This window comes from Odontesthes bonariensis, chromosome 14 (assembly GCF_027942865.1).
Source record: "Odontesthes bonariensis isolate fOdoBon6 chromosome 14, fOdoBon6.hap1, whole genome shotgun sequence".
In the NCBI taxonomy this organism is placed as follows: domain Eukaryota; kingdom Metazoa; phylum Chordata; class Actinopteri; order Atheriniformes; family Atherinopsidae; genus Odontesthes; species Odontesthes bonariensis.
In genome coordinates, this window is record NC_134519.1 from 3944946 (window position 1) to 3958588 (window position 13643).

A 13643-nucleotide genomic window follows, 5' to 3' on the forward strand; every position below is an offset into this window, starting at 1 on the left:
TTTTTATTTGTCTGATGGTTTCTTCCTATCTCTGTTCCGTTTTTTTCCTTTGCCCTCTTTCTCGGTCTCCCGGTCTGGTTCGGCACAGCTGATGGGCATCAAGGGGAGCTTTACATTAATAAAGCTTCTCTTGGCATAGCAAATGTGTTCGGCATAATACGGTATTCAGATTACAAGAGAATGATGGACTCCAGATAGTTTGGAAATGGCCTTATAACCCTTCCCAGATTGATGGACTGGTGTTTAGCTGAAGATTTCAAAGAAAAGTCTTAACTGCAGAACTCTACGATTGACCATCAAAACACATCAGAAGAAAACACAAAAGGAATTTCAATATGATATTTAATATCGATTATTTCAGCAAACAACACTAAATTTACACACTTTTTATGGTATTACATCATCCTGCTGCTTTTCTAATAAGGATAAAGGATATGAGGAGAGTTTATAAGAGTTCACAGATTACAATTCCAAAAGAGACAATAAAACAAAAGTTAAAGGATTATAATGAAGGTTAAAAATGTTAAAAATGTGTTTAAATCACCTCGTGTTCCTTTTTATACATTCTTAGGTGTGATGTAGAAATAAAGTAATAAAAAAACAACATAATTCTTTGGTCTCTGCAGGGAAACCAGTCTTCAAAACATCGTCACTAAACAGTCACTGCGGTATACGATATATCATGAATTTACTCATTTGCTTTGACTGTTCCAACAGAGATCAGATTCCTGCTTTGATCAAAGAGCCAAATATCCAATAAAATTCACTCTATTCAACCAGAGTCCCAAACAGAAGAGAAGCGGTTCAGTTCCAGCTGGATCTATAACTGAATGGAGCTGAATGCTGCTGCATGCAGAGAAACTGGTGGATGACATGTTGGTGAGTCAGTTACCTTAAAGCTGAATGTGACTTTAAGGAGAAACAAACACTCAAAGAAAGTCTTAATCTCAGTTTAGATTTCAACAAATTCAGTCTTAATCTTGGTTTGTATCTCACTAATCTTTGTCTGAGTCAGATTTTGCTTCGTCTTGGTCTGTGTTCCCTGTGTTGATCTGGCTTTGGTCTTGGTTAGTATCTGTCTCTGCTTCAGCGTTAGCTTGTATCACTTTGGGTCTTATCTTGGTTCTAACATCACTGTTGACAGCTTTCTTCTTCCTCTCTGTTGGGTTACATTGCTGGAGGCCCATTGATGAACGCTGTAAAGGATTCTCTCCCTTCTCTACTTTCATCATGAACTCTGCTGTTTCTTTCATCTTCATCAGTGACTCAACTCGTTTGTTCCAGCCTGGTTTGGCCTCTGATTTCTCCCCTTTAATCAGCAAGTCGATGTACTCTGGAGTAGAGAGAGGATTTGGCTTCAGTGCTATCTCCTGAAGTCTGTTCAGACACTCAGCAGATTTCTCCATCAGTTTCACCACTTCAAGCTGTAAATCATTATATTCAGCCTCCAACTTTCCCATCACTTGCTGCACAGTCATCTTCTCCCCGCTGGCTTTCTTGTACTTTTCCTCCAGATCTTTTTTTGTTACTTTTTCTTTCACCTCTTTATATTCCCATCTGTACTTTTGATTAAAATGTACATTCCAGCTACATTTATTTGGGCACGCAGTGCAGTATCCTTTTTTCATGGCAGCACACCTTCTTTTATCAGCATCATTTGACCTACTACAGGGATAGTGACAAGTAAAATTACAGTTCTGACAGTTAGTGATGTAATTTCCAGTACCTGAAATATCATGTTGAAAGGGCTTCATGACACTGACTTCAAACTCAAAGTTCTCATTTCTGCTGATCTCGGCTTCATGTTCTCTGAGTTTTTCACTCGTCTCTTTTATCTCTTCAAGCTTGGCTAAACCAAGTCTGACCTGCTTCTGCAAACTCTCAACTGAGACCTCCAGCTGTTTTCTCTCTCTCAGGACCTGCTTTGTCAGTGTCAAGCTTTTGGTTTCCATTTGATTTAGAGCAGCAAAAAATGTCTTCATGCTTTTTGTCCCCATGTTCCAAAACATCAGATAAAAGTTTCCATCCCCACTCATGCTGCCTGCTGCAGCTGATCTGTTATCTGCAAACAATGCTGAATTGTTGAATTTGAAGTGAAGTGGAAGTCCATCTTCTCCTTTAGGACACGGTACACCAGACTCTCTGATTGCCTCTAGAACTGGTGGTGGCTGGCCGTCTGCAAACGTCACCAGAATCCTGATGTTTTCTGCTACATCTTTGCCAAAGATTGAGAGCACTGAATCAAACACATATTTCTGTGTTGGTGTAAGTCGTGCTGAAGAAGCCTGAGCTACAACACACACAGCATCGATCTCAGAGACACCGAGCTGAGTAGAGAAGAGATTACGCAGCTGCTCGATGATCTCTCTGTCTCTTTCTATGCCTCTGGTGTCTCCAAAGCCTGGAGTGTCCACAATGGTCAGTGAGGAATTTATTCTGAAACCCTTCTTGTGATTGATTTTGTACACAGTAACTTCAGAAGTCTGGCTGTGAGCTCGTGATTTTGACTGGTCCTCATTAACCAACACAAACCGATATGAGTCATTCCATTCAACACCAAGAATGTGATTTATCATCCCGTTGATAAGAGTCGACTTCCCTGCACCAGTGGCTCCGAGAACCATGATGGTGCGGTTAGGTTTTCTGGATTCTTTCCCAAAACTGAAACACCTGCATCCTTTTATATTGATCTCTTTTTCTTTCAGAGGAAGTAAATAAGCTGGTAGAGGCCCTGCCTGTGGTTTCAGTTTTTTGCTTTTTTCTCTGACAGCATCACTGAGCCGTTTAGAAGTTTTGATGGGGTCACTGAGCTGTTCTGAAGCTTTGATGGGGTCACTGAGCTGTTCTGAAGTTTTGATGGGGTCACTGACTACAAAGGGTCCAACACCCAGCGGGGTCACTGCTCTGCATCTGAACACATACTCTGTGTTTGGCCTCAGGCCGTGCACTGTGACTTCTCCAGCTTCTTTCCCCTCCTTCTGTTTCCATTCATCCTCTCCACTGACACAGAACTCAGCAGAGTAGGAGGTGATGTTCTCTGCTCCATATCTGGGAGGAGAAATCTTCAGAGTTACACTGCCAGGGTTTATGTGAGCTGCTGTCACACTTTCAGGCTTTGAAGGAGGCTCAAAGTTCTCACCGACAGTGTGACAGCCTCCTTTATAAAGGTAGATGGTTGAAGCTTTGTGTGTTTCATCTGTTAAACCCACTGTCAGGAACTTTATGTTCTTGTTCTCCTTGTTGGCTTCTGCAAAATCACTGAAGAGCTTGGCTTTGGTTCTCATTGCATCCATCACTTCCTTTGAGGCGTACCACTGTTCCTTCTCTACATCGTCACTCTGTGGATCTTGAGGATCTTCTGGTTCGGTTCCTTTCAGGTAGTTTGATAAAGCTGAGAGGTACGGCTCATCCTCGCCCAGTGAGGTGAAGACAAAGCACACAGCATGTTCTACACTCAGAACTTCTTTGTAAAGATGATTTTGAGATGTGGTGAATTTGGTGCTTTTCATCATTTTGGTGAAAGACATCACGGTGTCGATTTCTCTCTCTTTACAGTCCAGCCACTCATTCAGACTGTTGCTGTTGAAAGGTGAAGAAATCCTCTTCTCCAGGATCTCTGCCAGCACAGCTTCTTCTTCTCCTCCTCCTCGGATCGATGGAAGTTTAGTTGATAGATTTACTATAAATTTATCTTTAAACTGACCACACATTTCTTTAAAACGTTTAATTTTTTTGACAATCTGTGGGAACTGCTGTGCTGCGGTGGTTTTCAGGGCATCATTACATCTCATTTCCAGCTCACTGAGGTCCTCCAGGACCCGCTGTGCGTCTTGAACTAACCCTACACTGATCTGACGCACCAGTTTAGCAGCTTTGGAATCTAAATTTGTCAGCGGGTACAGCCAGACCTTCATTGGTACAGCGTTTTCTCCTTTGGCTCCCAGCAGCCCGGGCAGACTCTGGTAGACTTCTACAGCATCTTGGAAGGTTGTTGGAGTTTTCTTAAGTAGAAAGTCTCCATGGAATTTGCAGGAGAACTTCTCAACCTTTTTAACGTCTTCCTCTTTAATGGAAAGTTTACCCTTACCTTCTATAGAAATGCAGGGAATCTTTTTGATCATTACTTCCAAGTTACCCTGAATATCCTGCTGGCTTTGGTTGTCAGACTTGTCACAGTCAAAGACGAAAAAGGCTTGTGCCCCATAAAGAACACCTGTGACAACATGTGTAGCTAAGCCTTTCTTAAATACATCAGTATGCTTCACGTTCTTGCTTCCCAGATGATTCATTGACAGTTCCTGAAACTTGGTCGTAGTTTTGAACTTCAGTGTTACTCTGGCCTGATGTTTTGATGCTTTCTGATCATTCAAGTATTTGGCTGATCCTCCAACCTTAACCAATCCACCCAAGAAACTTGCTTTCAGAGACGCCTCAACATTTAGGGCAGAAGATTTATCATCGATTGACTCAGATGCAACTATCTCAAAGTCACTGTTAGGTTGTGGTTGTTCTCTTTGATCTTTTTCCAGGTCACTTAAGTCCCACAGCTTCAGTCCTGTTAAAATATAAAGGAAATTATCTTAAATGATCTTTTATGGTAGACACATATGAAATAAATAAAAGATGTGGGATGCAACAGTAAAAAGACTAAACTCCCCCTTTTACAAGCTTCTTTGTTCTGTACTGAGAACACACTCAGTTCAGCATTAATGAAAAGCAGATTCAACCAGACGTCAAAGTAAATCTTTTTGCAAGACGGTGACGATGTCTATGCACGGCACCGAAGCTTGTAGAGTGTTAATCCAACATGGCAGCGGACACAACGTTACCGTTCGATGCAGCCTTAGAAAGTGTTTTAAGTAGCTTAGAGCGCAAGTTTACTTTTATTATACTTTTTTTCTTCTTCCTCGTCGAATTTCTGTCGCTCTACATATGTCATCTGGTATAAGTGATACAATTGGCTATGAATCGCGCGCAAAGCAGCATGGGAAGAACCAGACGCCATTTGATAGGCATTCGTAGCACCCAATAAACGGCTCTAGGCATTCGTAAACCACGCCTCAAATACAAGAAAATGCACACCTAGTTCCCAGACCACCATCTCATCGAGATGTGGACGCGTCAGCCAGGCTGGGGAAGCAATTCAATTATATCCAAATTCCACTGAACTCATGAGCTATCTTCTAGTCCAGAGATACTCATTGCACGGCTCCTCCTGCTTTAATTGCGGGCTCACACTCGCAGAGTAGCTTATAACAATATGGTAACAACAACAATAAACTTTTTCAAATAACACACAGCGAATACTCTACAGTGTTAGGTATTTTTATTAAGTTTGCGTTTTTGTAGTATTAAGTATTTTTATTAAGTAGTAATTAAGGCTTAATGGTGTTTCCTAAAGGGGGAACTGTTAAACCTGGCAACGCAGCCCGCTTAAACCACCTCACACCTGACCGCAGAGCACGCTAGCTCCTTTAGCCAGCGCGAGATGCAGGCACAATGGATCGGTTTTTAATTAAAAAAGGGCAAAAACCAGCACAGAAACCAGCACAGAAACCAGCACTGAAACCAGCACAGAAACCAGCACTGAAACCAGCACTGAAACCAGCACAGAAACCAGCACAGAAACCAGCACTGAAACCAGCACAGAAACCATGCTCATCTTGAATGTCTCACTATGATTACAACAACAAACTACAAATACAACATGAAGAAAGTCGAGGACATGCATGCCAGATTCCGCTCATCCCAGTATTATGGTACATGTGGTCTGAATTGACCATGTATTGGCTGTGTTGTTCCTTTTTTTGTGGGATGTTTTATATGTAGAAATGCATATTTGCAAAAAGGGGACTTTAGTATGTTGTGGTAAAAGTGGCTCTGCCCTTTTGCTGCCAATGTGGCTCTGGTGAAATAAATAGTGAGTATCACTGAGCTTGACAATGCTTTTGAACTGAAAAGGTTCTGTTTGATGGAAGAAGAATCATTTAACCTAAATGGAGTTTTTTCCTTTTTCTTTTTTCTTTTCCATACTTTTTCCACAGTGAGTCTCATGTAAGTTTTGGGTTCTTCTCTATAAAATTCCAAGGTTTTAACCCTGTAGTGCCCTGGGGCCTCATGTACAAAGCGTGCGTACGCACAAAATAGTGGCGTACGCACCTTTTCACGTCAACGATCAGATGTGTCAAGAACGAAAAGACCTTGGAAATGTGCGGTGCCTCGCGGCAGCTTCAGGGCTGGCGTACGCACGTTTCTGCAGCTGCTGATTCTTTGGTGACACCTAAGGTGATGTTGGGAAACTGTTATAATAAATAAATGTGAAAACAATTAGTCCTCAGACAGTGATGTGCACATTTGAGATATATGAACAATTAATACTGATAAACTATTAACACACCCATGTGTCTCCATTTACACGAGTGGATATAAAAGCAGCGCAAAGTGGTGCAATGCATACCATTAAAAACAATGGCTGCTTTAGCAGTATTAGAAGACTTTGCAAATGGTGCAATTCGAAGAGAGCATGTGTTCACTACAACAGAGAGGATTAGCTGGCATATAATGGCGACTCATTAGCTGTTTTGAGGGAAATCCTCCTGGAACTGTGCGCAGAGCTGCGGCCGGCGTTGGAGCGCAACACAGCGAGGAGCCATGCGCTGCCTGTGCTCACAGGTGATGTGCACACTGGGGTTCCAACCGGAGCATTCCAGAGGGAGCTGGCCAACCGATTGTGCCAGTCTACCCTGAGCCGAGCCATGCCAGCCGTGTGGGACAGAATTATCTGCATCTCAGCCACGTATATCTTATTCCCAACAGGCCAACATTAAAGCTCAATTTGAAGCGAGAGCCGGTTTTGTAATCGGAGCTATCGACTGCGCACACATTGCTATAAAAGCGCCATCACATGATGAATTTGTATGTTAACAGGAAACATTTTCATTCGATCGATGTACAGATCATATGTGATGCATAAATGCAATTAACCAACGTTGTGGCGAGGTGCCCTGGTCCGACGCACGACTCATACATTCTGAGTAACAGCATCGTTGGGAACAGACTACAGGGTGGCACTGTGCGCGATGGCTGGCTTCTTGGTGAGTAACTTTATTCTTGTAATTGTCCTAATATTATTCCCCGTGACATTGAGTATGTGCGCCCCCAGTTTCTATCCCGTCTTCACAGCATCAGTCGGTGGTTAAAGTTAGTTTCTTGCTGTTTTTTGCTGGTTAAACTTCAGTTTAAGATCTTTCTAACAAGCCCCTGATCGTCTCTGTGGGCAAACCTTAATAACCCTGTGTGTGAAATGTCTCAATCAGCCTCGACTTTTCCCCGGCACACTTCTGCACGTTACTGTATGAACACGTTGTTGTGAGTTACACAGAAACATCGGTATTTAGCTTGGGGGTAATCAGAGTCACCCACATGAGCTCCCACCACCCCAGAGAGAGCAGTGTAACCCATAGTTGCCCCGTCTCTCTGTTCGAACAGAGTCGGTCACCCCCCCACCCGCCTGTTTTGGCCACACTGCAGCGGTGGGCAGCCAGTCTCCGCTTCACATCCACCTTAATGTGGGACCACTTCTTCTTCCCCTCTGCTTGTGAGGCTTATCAGACCCCCCAGCATTGAAAGCCTCAGGCTCTCCCACCCACTCCTCTTGTGTTTTCTGCTTATGCCGGAGGACAGCGTGCCAAAGAACACATTTTTTCGGGCCTCGACATCTCGCTTTCCGTGAAGTTCTTCTTTTTTCCCATCTTATTCATTAATTTATTCATTCTTTATTTTCTGACCATACACAAAGGGGAATTGCAGGTGCAGGGCTCATTTAAATATGATTTGCGTATTTAAGTAGGGCGTGGACAGGGAGGAGTCGGGTGCTCCGACATGTGCGCTCAATTCCACGTTGATTGGGATGTACAAACGAAATGTGCTTGGATTAATGCGTGCGCACAGATTCGTACATCCGACGTTGGAGGTCATTTGGGTTTGAGCGTACGCCATGTTTCAGTAGGAAATCCACGCAAGTCTTTGTACATGAGGCCCCTGGTCTGCAGATACATCTCAGCGTGATAAGATTAGTATGACCGATGTAAATCATGTTCTACACTGACAGAAGTCCTTGGTACCCCGCTGCCCTCAGTCAGCTGCTCTCAGCCAGTTACCTTCAGCCCGCTGCCCTCAGCCCGCTGCCCTCAGCCCGCAGCCCTCAGCCCGCTGCCCTCAGCCAGCAGCCCTCAGCCAGCAGCCCTCAGCCAGCTACCTTCAGCCAGCTGCCCTCATTCAGCTACCTTCAGCCAGCTACCTTCAGCCAGCTACCTTCAGCCAGCTACCTTCAGCCAGCTGCCCTCATTCAGCTACCTTCAGCCAGCTACCTTCAGCCAGCTACCTTCAGCCAGCTACCTTCAGCCAGCTGCCCTCATTCAGCTACCTTCAGCCAGCTACCTTCAGCCAGCTACCTTCAGCCAGCTACCTTCAGCCAGCAGCCCTCAGCCAGCTACCTTCAGTCAGCTACCTTCAGCCAGCTACCTTCAGCCAGCTGCCCTCAGCCAGCTACCTTCAGTCAGCTACCTTCAGCCAGCTACCTTCAGCCAGCTGCCCTCAGCCAGCTACCTTCAGTCAGCTACCTTCAGCCAGCTACCTTCAGCCAGTTGCCCTCAGCCAGCTACCTTCAGTCAGCTACCTTCAGCCAGCTACCTTCAGCCAGCTGCCCTCAGCCAGCTACCTTCAGCCAGCTACCTTCAGCCAGCTGCCCTCAGCCAGCTACCTTCAGCCAGCTGCCCTCAGCCAGCTGCCCTCAGCCAGCTACCTTCAGCCAGCTGCCCTCAGCCAGCTACCTTCAGCCAGCTACCTTCAGCCAGCAGCCCTCAGCCAGCTGCCCTCAGCCAGCTGCCCTCAGCCAGCTACCCTCAGCCAGCTACCTTCAGCCAGCTGCCCTCAGCCAGCTACCTTCAGCCAGCTACCTTCAGCCAGCTGCCCTCAGCCAGCTACCTTCAGCCAGCTGCCCTCAGCCAGCTACCTTCAGCCAGCTGCCCTCAGCCAGCTACCTTCAGCCAGCTGCCCTCAGCCAGCTGCCCTCAGCCAGCTACCTTCAGCCAGCTGCCCTCAGCCAGCTACCTTCAGCCAGCTACCTTCAGCCAGCTGCCCTCAGCCAGCTACCTTCAGCCAGCTACCTTCAGCCAGCTACCTTCAGCCAGCTGCCCTCAGCCCGCTGCCCTCAGCCCGCTGCCCTCAGCCAGCAGCCCTCAGCCAGCTGCCCTCAGCCAGCTGCCCTCAGCCAGCTGCCCTCAGCCAGCAGCCCTCAGCCAGCTACCTTCAGCCAGCTGCCCTCATTCAGCTACCTTCAGCCTGCATTCTGCCTCCACTAAGGCATCTAGAAATGCTTACTGGAAGTTCAACAGCTCTCTTTTAAAACACGAGCCCGTTAAATCAGGCATGAAGAGGATAATAGCAGAATTCTGGAATAAAGCAAATTCTGAAGACTGAGACTTTTGGTAGCAACTGGGAACTTGTGAAATTTGAAGCTGCCCATTATTTAAGGAAATATAGCTGTACCTTCACAAAAAATCAAAGACTGGAAGAAGAGAATGTAGTAGAGAATGAATGGATGGATGGATGGATGGATGGATGGATGGATGGATGGATGGATGGATGGATGGATGGATGGATGGATGGATGGATGGATGAATAAATGAATGAATGAATGAATGAATGAATGGATGGGTGGATGGGTGGATGGATGGATGGATGAATGAATGGACGGATGGATGGCTTAGAGACTCCCGTCCTCCCTAAATGACTCCACTGGCCATTTGTTCAGGTCAGCAGGTGTGACTTCTGATAAAGAACATGCAACCTCTAGTGGTTGTGAGAGTAACTTGCTGTTAAGTGTAAAATGGTCCATTGACAGTGACGTAGTACAAATAATGAATTTTTATTCTTAACCATGTTGAATTCTCTTCCCATTTTTTACCCTAACCAAGTAGTTTTGATTAATCATACGGAAGTGATATCATAGCATAAGCACAACCAGTAAATTACGAAGTCTCATTGCAATGTGTTGCCTTTACAAGGACTCTGTGCTTTGTTTTAATGTATTTAGTGATTACATGTGAATCCTTACCAGGAACGAGTGAGTCCCGACGGCAGTCGTACAGCATCCCAAGGCTGAATGGCCGGCCGAGCGCTGCAACTTCTATTGTTCTTCCGGCTTCAGGGTCCATCTTATGGTCTTGGCTACAAAATAAATATAAAACATTTAAATTCACTAAAAGCTCGGTCCTATTGTCTTACTTTTCAAAATGTTAAGGCCAACACATGCACAGTCCCATCCATCATGCTCCACTCCACTTCTGGTTTGGTTTGTCTTTGACTTTGACTCCCAGAACTGTAGCCCACAGTAACTTACTGTAACTTCCAGTTATTATGATATGCAGTAGTTACTGCTGTAAATGCGCTGCAGGTTGGTTACAGTGTAGCAGGCTACTACTGGATAAATATTACACAACAGAAAACGTCTTCTTTTGTGTCTTTTTTAAGCTATTTTTAAAATATTATAATTAGGATTGATGAATCAGGTTTGAGGATAGAAGTATGCATCAATATTATATTGTTATAATTTCTTATAACTGTCCCGTTTTCTGACTCCGTTTGGATTTAACTATTCAATACTACAGACCACTAGGGGGCAATGTGGTTCCATAGGCAGGTTAGTCATTTTTCCAACAAGATAATTTCTTCGTCATACTTCCAAGTACGATCGTGAAAAGGGTCTTAAAATGCATCTCGGGATTTCACTGAGAACCTGAAAGAACTTGTACAAAGATATCAAACACATTTAATAGAGTTTTAGGATTCGGCTGAAAGTGAATCTGACTAACGTAATGTTTAGTTCCATGTAGATATCTGGTTCTTTTATCTGAGTGGATGAAGGGAAAATATCACATTCGATTTATTGGTCTAGATAAGATAAGGAATGGGTTAGTCTCCCATTTCTCAAAAAGGGTTCTTTGTTTGTTCAGCTTAACCCTCATACCTGATTTAAAACACAACTTAATTTCTGAAAAGGGCCATTTTTGTCCCCTTTTAAAACGACCTAAAAACATCATATATTAATATTTTTTCCCACTTTTTTTTCCATAAATCTTTTATTCCACTTCAGTTCTGATCATAACTACCAAGTTTTTAATTATTTTCAAAAATTTAACCCTTTAAATACTGGTTTATATGATGTAAACGCCAATTTCTGTAAAAAAAAAAACTCACAAAAACTGCTATAGTTTCAATATATAGAATGCAAAGTGGAATTGTTGAGTGGGGATAATTATGGTCTGGGATAAGTCAATGATCAGCAACAACATTGATTTTTAGGGATTTTTATTTTTTTTGCTATGTCTGATTTAAAAAAAAAAAACTCCTTAATTTCTGTAAAGGGACATTTTTGTCTCCTTTTAAAACGACCTAAAAACATCATATATTAATATTTTTTCCACTTTTTTTCCTAAATATTTTATTCCACTTCAGGTCTGATCATAACTACCAAGTTTTCAATTATTTTCAAAAAAATTAACCCTTTAGATGCCAATTTGAACTTTTTAGCCCAAATTTGAAGCCTTTAGGTGCCAGTATTTTCAAAATATGGAATGCAAAGTGGAATTATTGAGTAGGGATAATTATGGTCTGGGATATGTCAATGATTAGCAACAACATTGATTTTTAGGGATTTTTAATTTTTTTGTTATGCCTGATTTAAAAAAAAAGAAAACTCCTTAATTTCTGAAAAAAGGACATTTTTGTCCCCTTCTAAAATGATCCCCAAAATACCATATGTTAATATTTTTTTCCACTTTTTTTTTCATAAATCTTTTCTTCCACTTCAGTTCCGATCATAACCACCAAGTTTTCAATTATTTAAAAAAAAAAATTAACCCTTTAAATACTAGTGTATATGAGGTAAACACCAATTTCTGTTAAAAAACACACACAAAAACTGCTGTATTTTCAATATATGCAATGCAAAGTGAAATATCCTATGGGGGATTATTAGGTTCAAATTGGCATGTAAAGGGTTAATTGTTTTGAAAATAATTGAAAACTTGGTAGTTATGATCAGAACTGAAGTGGAATAAAAGATTTATGAAAAAAAGTGGAAAAAAATATTAATATATGATGGTTTTAGGTTGTTTTAAAAGGGGACAAAAATGTCCCTTTTCAGAAATTAAGGAGGTTTTTTTTCTAAACAATGAAAAATTGCATTGTATATGATGCATGTTTGAAATTCGAAAAAATAGTCAAAAATGCACAACTGGACCAAATATGATGAGTATCACTATCTACAGTGTGAAATTAGAGGAGAGAGTACACCCCAAGTGGAGAAAAATGTCCCCTATCAGGGATTAGGGTTAAGTTTAGGGCACAGGTCTGTTGCTGAGACACTCCCAAATACTTTCATGGAGCAAAGGTTGTTGTATATTATTCAGTCAGTCTCTTCCATCTGGTTCCTACACAGAAAACATTCCACACAGGAATGTTGGGGTCTTCCAAATGTTTAAGTTTGTACTAATTCCACACTTGAGTTCGCCACAGTACCAATGGGTTCATGTGTGACACCGGAAACTTCAAATGAGTCAGAAACATGAATATACCAGAAATTCAAACCACTACATTACACAAGACATTCATTCACACCTTCCTGATTATGGCATTTAAATCATATGCAAACTTTAGACAGAAATAAGGAGCATCAGCAGAGATCAGATTACACTAAACAGATACCCAGCACTGCAGGAAACTAAATATAATCAAAAGAAGATTGTTACTTACAGCAGAACCACCTCCCAGCCTCTGAGAGAATGCTGCACTTCAACCCTGATATCATCTGTGAGAGAGACCCGCCCACCAACTCCTCCCAAAGGAGGATCAGACCAATTTTCTCAGAAGTCACATGACTTACAGAAAGAGCAAGAATACAGAATTATATGGACATAAACATATACACATATATACATATATATATATATACACAGACAGGTTGCTGTTTTCGTTCCTGACGTCATCGTACTCACAAAATAGACTCACACCACATCCCCTTTCTTTAGGCTTTGAACTTACCCGTAACTTTGTTTTAGTTTAACCTTAGCTCAGGCTTCAATACAAATCAATAAACATTCTCTGTATAACAACAAAACAGTACTTTCTCAGCTCCTGCTATCAATGTCAAATAATACAATTAACAGTTGGATCCCAACAAGTCCGGTAAACCTGTAAATAAACTCTATTAACATTGATCAATTTCCACATCTCCATAAACCTTATGAAAACATTATAACTAGACATGTTTCCTTAAATTCAACCTGTTTATCTCCCTTTTTTTTTTTTTTTTTTAAAGACCGTTTTTACAGGTCAAGCCTGTGTGGCTTCTTTACTTCTCTGCCTGACATCGTTCTCATGATGCCAGCTGTATCCTGATGTTTAGCTGGTGACACAGTCTCTGGAAAAGTCTCTTGAGGAGCCTCTCTCTGAGGCTCGGATGCTGGCATGGGCACCAAATGTAGTCTGTTCCTCCTGAGTTCTCCTTGTGGCCCCCTGACCAGGTAGGACCGAGGTGAATTATGTTTGGATATCATGGTTCCTTCTGTTTTTGTGTCCGA

At 42.6% G+C, this 13643-nt stretch overlaps 1 protein-coding gene across 1 annotated transcript; it reads right to left on the minus strand.

The window, feature by feature from the left end:
* Nucleotides 1–385: 385 nt before the first annotated feature.
* On the minus strand, nucleotides 386–12826 carry LOC142398581 (uncharacterized). The gene is made up of 3 exons (XM_075482633.1): nucleotides 12817–12826; nucleotides 10118–10230; nucleotides 386–4555 (listed from the first exon to the last, which is right to left on the minus strand). The coding sequence occupies exons 2-3, from the start codon at nucleotides 10215–10217 to the stop codon at nucleotides 996–998; spliced, it is 3660 nt and encodes a 1219-aa protein (XP_075338748.1). The 5' UTR covers nucleotides 10218–10230; nucleotides 12817–12826; the 3' UTR covers nucleotides 386–995.
* Between the last annotated feature and the right edge of the window lie 817 nt (nucleotides 12827–13643).

Bases quoted from the DNA above. Each gene is read 5' to 3' on its own strand.
- LOC142398581 (XM_075482633.1), bottom strand. From the start codon at position 10,217: ATGGACCCTGAAGCCGGAAGAACAATAGAAGTTGCAGCGCTCGGCCGG. The intron at 4,556-10,117 runs GTAAGGATTCAC...ATATTTTAACAG, and splicing joins TCGGGACTCACTCGTTCCTG to GACTGAAGCTGTGGGACTTA.